Source organism: Neoarius graeffei, chromosome 17, assembly GCF_027579695.1.
Source record: "Neoarius graeffei isolate fNeoGra1 chromosome 17, fNeoGra1.pri, whole genome shotgun sequence".
Lineage (NCBI taxonomy): Eukaryota > Metazoa > Chordata > Actinopteri > Siluriformes > Ariidae > Neoarius > Neoarius graeffei.
In genome coordinates this window covers 31,386,364-31,393,994 of record NC_083585.1, presented here as the reverse complement: position 1 = coordinate 31,393,994, position 7,631 = coordinate 31,386,364, and the positions used below count along the sequence as shown (strand labels likewise).

Below are 7,631 nucleotides of genomic sequence, written 5' to 3'. Positions count from 1 at the left end.
CGTCTCATCTCATTATCTCTAGCCACTTTATCCTGTTCTATAGGGTTGCAGGCAAGCTGGAGCCTATCCCAGCTGACTACAGGTGAAAGGCGGGGTACACCCTGGACAAGTCGCCAGGTCATCACAGGGCTGACACATAGACACAGACAACCATTCACACTCACATTCACACCTACGCTCAATTTAAAGTCACCAGTTAACCTAACCTGCATGTCTTTGGACTGTGGGGGAAACCGGAGCACCCAGAGGAAACCCACGCGGACACGGGGAGAACATGCAAACTCCACACAGAAAGGCCCTCGCTCGGACCTTCTTGCTGTGAGGCAACAGCGCTAACCACTACACCACCGTGCCGCCCCCCGTATCTTATTCTTTTATATTTGTATATCCCATCTCATCTCATTATCTGTAGCCGCTTTATCCTGTTCTACAGGGTCGCAGGCAAGCTGGAGCCTATCCCAGCTGACTACGGGGGAAAGGCGGGGTACACCCTGGACAAGTCGCCAGGTCATCACAGGGCTGACACATAGACACAGACAACCATTCACACTCACATTCACACCTACGCTCAATTTAGAGTCACCAGTTAACCTAACCTGCATGTCTTTGGACTGTGGGGGAAACCGGAGCACCCGGAGGAAACCCACGCGGAGACGGGGAGAACATGCAAACTCCACACAGAAAGGCCCTCGCCGGCCACGGGGCTCGAACCCGGACCTTCTTGCTGTGAGGCGACAGCGCTAACCACTACACCACCGTACCACCCCCCGTATCTTATTCTTTTATATTTGTATATGTAAATACTGAATTTATTTTAATTTATCTGGAAGCTTTATTTATTTATTTTCTCTGTTTATCTGTAATGATGCTGCTGGAATCTTAATTTCCCTGAGGGCACCCTCCCAAAAGGATCAATAAAGTTTTATCTAATCTAATCTCTCTCCTGTTCCACACTCCAGCCCAGTGGGTGGCGGTAATGCACCTTTAAGTTGGTTTGCCAACCGCCGTACCTTAAAGAAGAAGAAGAGGTCACGTGGGCTGATGCATTGCCGGTAGTGACGTAATTGACCGGAAGTGTAGCAAGCTTGGCGCGTTTTGAGTGAAAGTTGGCGCCACGAGTCACAGCATAACAAAACGCTCTGCAATAACACGAGATTTATTTTTGAAGCAGGAGAATTTCTGAAGTCATGACTGTTAAATTGACAGAAGGTGCCATTGAGGTACGTGACCGAGTGCATGAGAGAGAAATGTAAACAGTGTTTATATCGGAGTTATCAGGGCAGGCCCGGAATCAGGGCCGCTCTGTGTTATAGAGCACAGCTCGCTACACTAAAGAGAGAGAGAGAGAGAGAGAGAATGAATCACTCATTAGGTTATGGATGGTGATCTTTGCCTTTGTAATGCTCATAATGAGATGTTTATTAGAGTTTTTTGGGCCTTAATGTTTGCTAAGAACATGCACACCGCTAGCATATAGGCAGTTCTGCAAAAGTATAGAAATTCACTTGAAATTGCAATACTTTTGTTTTTCTAGCAATAAGGGTTTGGGTTGAAGTAAAAGTATTGCAAGGTAATGCAGGAGTAGCTAAAAACAAACAAACAAAATAATCCCCACCGTGACCGCTAGGGGGCGCGCTGAAATGTCACCAGCTTGCATGATGACGTCACACAACACGTAACATCATCTAATTTGTATGTCATGAGATGTATATTATTTACCAGCTTAAAGCAGATACCCAGAACCTTTATTTTTAAATAAATTTCTGAGTGGATAGTATCTCCATCCTTGACTCTTGTATGCTGCATAAATGGGAATTAAAAAAAACATACACTACCGTTCAAAAGTTTGGGGTCACCCAGACAATTTAGTGTTTTCCATGAAAAGTCACACTTTTATTTCCCACCATAAGTTGTAAAATGAATAGAAAATATAGTCAAGACATTTTTCTCGCCATTTTGAGCATTTAATCGACCCCACAAATGTGATGCTCCAGAAACTCAATCTGCTCAAAGGAAGGTCAGTTTTATAGCTTCTCTAAAGAGCTCAACTGTTTTCAGCTGTGCTAACATGATTGTACAAGGGTTTTCTAATCCTCCATTAGCCTTCTGAGGCAATGAGCAAACCCATTGTACCATTAGAACACTGGAGTGAGAGTTGCTGGAAATGGGCCTCTATACACCTATGGAGATATTGCACCAAAAACCAGATATTTGCAGCTAGAATAGTCATTTACCACATTAGCAATGGATAGAGTGGATTTCTGATTAGTTGAAAGTCATCTTCATTGAAAAGAACAGTGCTTTTCTTTCAAAAATAAGGAAATTTCAAAGTGACCCCAAACTTTTGAACGGTAGTGTATATTTTTGAGAGTTAAAATCGACCGCACAGTTGGCATTCGAACTGCCCCGCTGAGCCAGCCAGCCCTGAGTGCGTGACGTCACAGCGGTAACTGGTTTTAAGGCCGAGGCCTTTGACAGCTATAGACCAAAGTCATATAAATAAACATTTACGGTGAAAGTAAGAAATCCCGTTACTGACTTGCTCAAATAAGACTGATTTGACTTCATTGATTGTGGGTTGACTCTCATTAAAACAGGATAGGTGCTATAACTTATGCAGGATATGTGTACATGCATGCATTTTCACTGATAAAACGTAAAAGGCTAATTAAATAATCAGATGAATTGAGACAATCACATTCTGAAGCAAATGAAATCTTATACCGGTAACTTAAACACACAAGTTACATGTATTAATCTAAATGCAGGTAAACAAGGTGTTTGATTTTTTTTTTTTATCCAAATGAGAGTCAGAGCTTACCTGTCTGTGTTCTCGCTTCTTGAAGGCCGACCTTGTGGCCGATTGTTTTTGAAACAATCTGACTTTCAGTTGTTCATTCAGTTCTCTGTTCATTCACTTCCATGTAAGGGCGAGATGGCAGTTTAGAAATCAGACAGCTGCTCCACTCATTCACTTTTCTTCATACTGTGTACTCCGTCATTACTGCTCGGCTTAGGCAATTACTAAAACCCGGGACGGTACGGGATGTCACCGGTTTTAGCAACAACTGTAGGGAGGTCACTGCCCGAGCGATATGTCCTGTCCCGGGTTTTAGCAACAACCCTCGGCTCACTCCGACAACTAAACTCACTTTCCTTTTTAAAAAATAAATACTTTCCTTTTCTTGTAGTTTTTCTTTAATTGTTGGTACTGCACCCTCTTTCAATACGGGCTTATAGCCAACGCTCCTCAACAGATCAGAGGTCTCGTACGAGTCTTCAGTAAAATGTGAAGAGCGGAGGAGAGACCACTTCATAGGCATCCAATGTGCCCATGAACAACTTGCAAAACGTGTCCAGGTCTTTGCAGTTTGAACATTCTTGGGCCATGAATGCAACGTAAATCCACCTTCTGTCGTATTGCTGCACTGGCCAAAAACACATCTCTGTGGCATGGCGATAAATTGGCTCAAAATGGAGGATCGGAGTTGCAGTCAGCTCTGTGTTTTAGTATAGCGGAAATGGCGATGAGGGCGATAGACTTCCTGCTGTGACGTTACCGACCTCAAGGTCATTCACTCGGACCGCTACCTATATAAATCACTTTAATTGTAAAAATTACTATATTAGATTTATTGTTAACGCTTAAAACTATTCCTGTGCCATTCTTGAGGTCTCAAGGCATTTTTATAAAGAAAGTGAGGCCATGGTTCTGCGTATCTGCTTTAAGGTTGGTCCGTATCGTGAAATGCCGTGACTGAGGTCTTGAAAACACTGACCGAGGCCTCTGGGCCGAGGTCACGGTATTTCACGATATGGACCAACCTGAAGCTGGTAAATAATTATATTTTTTCTTTACCAAATTCTAACAGAAAATGAGAGCGCCCAAAAGGGAAACCATATTTAGAACAAACCTGCTACAAGCTTGTCAAAATTTTTTTTTGACAAGCTACGTCAGCTCAGAATTTTCCAAAAAATAAAAAACTTGATCTAGGTGACACAAAACCAGGTGCTTTCGTTGTGAACACTGTCGTTATCACTATCCATGCTTTAAAATTAATGCTATTATACTGAGAAATGCGAAAATAAATGTTGACAAAAAATTGCTACTATGTTTGTTGTTGTGAACGAGCGAGTCGCCAAAGGTCCATAACCGCAGTCCGGATCGTAGGATTCCGGACTGCTCGCGAGCCAATCGGAGTGTGCGATTTGATGGAAACCAGACACGCAGAACTCTTTTTAGTACATTTGAAAGATTCTGTGAACGTCTGTAAAGTGTGAACACGCAGAAGTGCTGAGAGCCAATCAGGTTGTGGCCAGAAAATTTTACAAAATTATTAGAAACCTTATTTTTTGGCAGTTATGCCTGGACTTGTGAGGCATGGAATAATCATGATCAAATAATATTACCATGTAAGTGTCATGGATGCTTACTATCTGCATTTTACCTTCAGGTAGTATATTTACAATCTGTATTAGATTCTAATTATGTTGTAAGTTCCAAACAAACCACGGATTGATTGATTTTGAATAAAACCTTTAAAAAAAATTGACTCAAAACAGTGCATTAATTGTAGCATTTCAGAAAGCGTTGTGCATTCTGGTTTTGTATAAGCTTCAGCAGCCATCGGTAGTTTAAGATGGCTGACTTGCTGGGAGATTGATTCCTTTGGTGATGACTTGATTCTTGGCTATTGACTGGTTACATTTTCATTTGTTCTTGTGTTTCAGGCCCTAATCAAAGGTAATGAGGTTACAAACCCAGTCCTTCAGTTGATTGTGAGTATCTCCTATCACTACGGTCATGATTTTTGTATAATGTGTGGTCATATAGCTGTAGGCATAATTTCCACAAGGAGAGTTGCATATTATAAAAATTCTAAAGATGTGTAAATGAACAATATACAGTCTAAACTTTTTGATTGTTTACCTTATTATTAATCTCAAAGTGTGATTGGTCACTTTTTCTGTGACATGGGTCACATCAGAACCGCTGATGAGCTCTAGAGTTTACGCAGAATGGCGCGAAAAACAAAAAGCATTGAGTGATTGACAGTTCTGTGGGTGGAAATGCTTAGTTGATGATAGAGGTCAGAGGAAAATGGCCAGATTGGTTTGAGCTGCCAGGAAGGATATAGAAACTCATTACACCTATGGTGAGCAGAAAAGCATCTCTGTGTTCACAGTATATCAGAGGCGGACAAAGCACCCAACTTCATTACTTAAGTCAAAGTACAGATCCGGCTGGTTAAATGTTACTCCGATACAAGTGAAAGTTGTCCAGTCAAATTTTTACTTAAGTTAAAGCACTTGCTTTTAAAAATACTTAAGTATTAAAAGTACATTTTCTGTCAACACGTTATTGTATTATTGCCACAACGCTTACAAAACCTAATGCCGTTACCAAAGACAGAAACGTGAATTCACAAAATGAACGCATACTGTGCATCATGGTAGTTTAACGTTAAGCTAGCTAGTCAGTGAAACTCCACCTGACATGCTAGCAAACTCTTTTCAAACTCGAATTTATATTGGGTAGCTAATGTTACTAGAAAAGAAAGATTTCTACATTGTTTATTTGGCAAGATTATGCTAAAATGTATTTCTGAAAGGACTTCAGATAAGTTAATGTTATTCATCTTAGCGTAACTCTGTTTTTACATGCTAACTAACAGTGTCCAAGTTAACTAGCTATGTGTTAACGTTAGCCGTGGACAAGGCGATGGCAACTTGGTGGGTGAATCCATAGAAAGTCATTTGACTAACCAGACTGCACAGCGATTGCAACGTTATCGCTAGCTCTAAAAGCACAGACAACTTCACTGCAAGCTTTCTCTTGGAATAAAACGCAAGTCAGACGGTGAGTTTTTGTAGGCTGTGATTTGGTTCAGTTTCAGCAAGCATTTAAAACGAAACTAATCATTATTCCTTTCAGAAAACCGAAACCTGGGTTCTAGGTCTGGCCATGAGTGCATGTGCATTCCCCGGAAGAACCGCCTCCTTCCATGCTGCCATCAACTGATCGTGTTCAAATAATGCTGCGGAAAAATCATTGATATTGATTTTATACAGTCTATGGATATGATGTGACCCTAGTGCTTACTGATAAGCTGTCTCAATGTCACCTGTGGAAAAAACAAGCACGTTTTAGAAAAAAAAGAAAAGAGAAAACATCCACTTTCAAAGCTGCTTCATAGTAACGAAGACCTTGACAGAAATGTATTGGAGTTAAAAGTACAATATGTGTTTTCAGATGTAGTGAAGTCATAAGTTTAAAAAAAAAATACTCAAGTAAAGTACAGATACTCAAAGTGTACTTAAATACAGTACTCAAGTAAATGTACTTCGTTACTGTCCACCTCTGCAAAATGTTGAACCTTGTTGTAGATCAGGGGTCACCAAACTTTTTTCTCTGGGGGCCACATTGTCGTTCCTGACTGTGATGGGGGCCGGGGTCGGGTCAGCTATATCACAGAATTGTATGACCCAGACAAATATGACCACCAGCAGGCCTCATTGTGTAGTAGAGATTACTAGCCTGGCACGGCCATCCCCACACTACTATATCCCCACACTACTATATCCACACTTGATTCCTGGCACATATTTGTTTATCTTTACTAGTGGTTTGCAAAAGTAGTAATCGAGTCTTCACACTTTGTTTTAATTTGAAATACCACAGATATTCCATTTATTTATTTTCTAATAAAAATAATATCAAAGCTGTTAAGGTAAGAAACATCTGCCTAGTTGAGGTGATTGACACTGGCAAAGGTGAGTGGAAAATTATAAATTGTAGGTAGGCCTGTTGATATTATTAATAATATAAATAATAATTGTATGCAGCACTTAATAAAGGTCAAATAAATAGGCCTATAAAATAAATACATTTTAAAAAACAGTGAAATTATAATCATATGAGCAATAGATCACAGCAGTTGTGCTGTGTCCTGCACGTCATTGCTTTCATCCATGGCCAAAGCAAAAAACTCGAATTCTGACGCTTTCTCATTCAGCTGGTCATACACGTTGTCCCCCAAATCTTCGGTTCGCCTGGTCATAGTAGGTGCGGCGAGACTTGCCGCGTTGCGCGCATCCTTCTTGTCGGGACACACCTCCTCGGCCACAGCAAGCATGCATACTTTAACAAAGTCCCCATCAGTAAACGGCTTTCCATGGGTAGCTAGTAGGTGAGCTACCTTATAGCCAGCTCGGACAGCAGCCTGGTTGATCTGGGTTTGGGGAAGGAATACATTCTGTTGTGCAGCCAGTCCGCATTTCATCCTCCGAATCCTGTCTTCTCTTGTTTGCCCTCGCAAACTAGCATACTCTTTGTGGCGGGTTTCGTAGTGACGACGCAGATTATATTCTTTGAAAACCGGCACACTTTCTTTACATACAAGACAAACTGCACGGTCCTTACACTGAACGAAAAAATAATCGGTGGTCCACTATTCTTTAAAAACTCTGCACTCTCTGTCAGCTTTTCGCTTACTGCTCGCCATTTTGGTGTCCTGAACACTGACAGTTCTCTGCGCGTGCGCTGCCTGTCACTGCTTGATCGCGAGCATATGACGAAAATTCGGAAAATATGAATAGTTCATTTTATAACTAAATATCAATTTTAATTG

At 41.1% G+C, this 7,631-nt stretch overlaps 1 protein-coding gene across 1 annotated transcript in view; it reads left to right on the top strand.

Moving 5' to 3' along the window:
• Nucleotides 1-1,060: 1,060 nt before the first annotated feature.
• Nucleotides 1,061-7,631, top strand: part of rpa1 (replication protein A1) — a 92,661-nt gene continuing 86,090 nt past the window's right edge. Inside the window, exons 1-2 of the mRNA XM_060944002.1 lie at nt 1,061-1,220; nt 4,732-4,779. Of these exons, the coding sequence (XP_060799985.1) occupies nt 1,188-1,220; nt 4,732-4,779 (81 nt within the window). The 5' untranslated portion in view covers nt 1,061-1,187. The remainder of the gene's footprint in view (nt 1,221-4,731; nt 4,780-7,631) is intronic.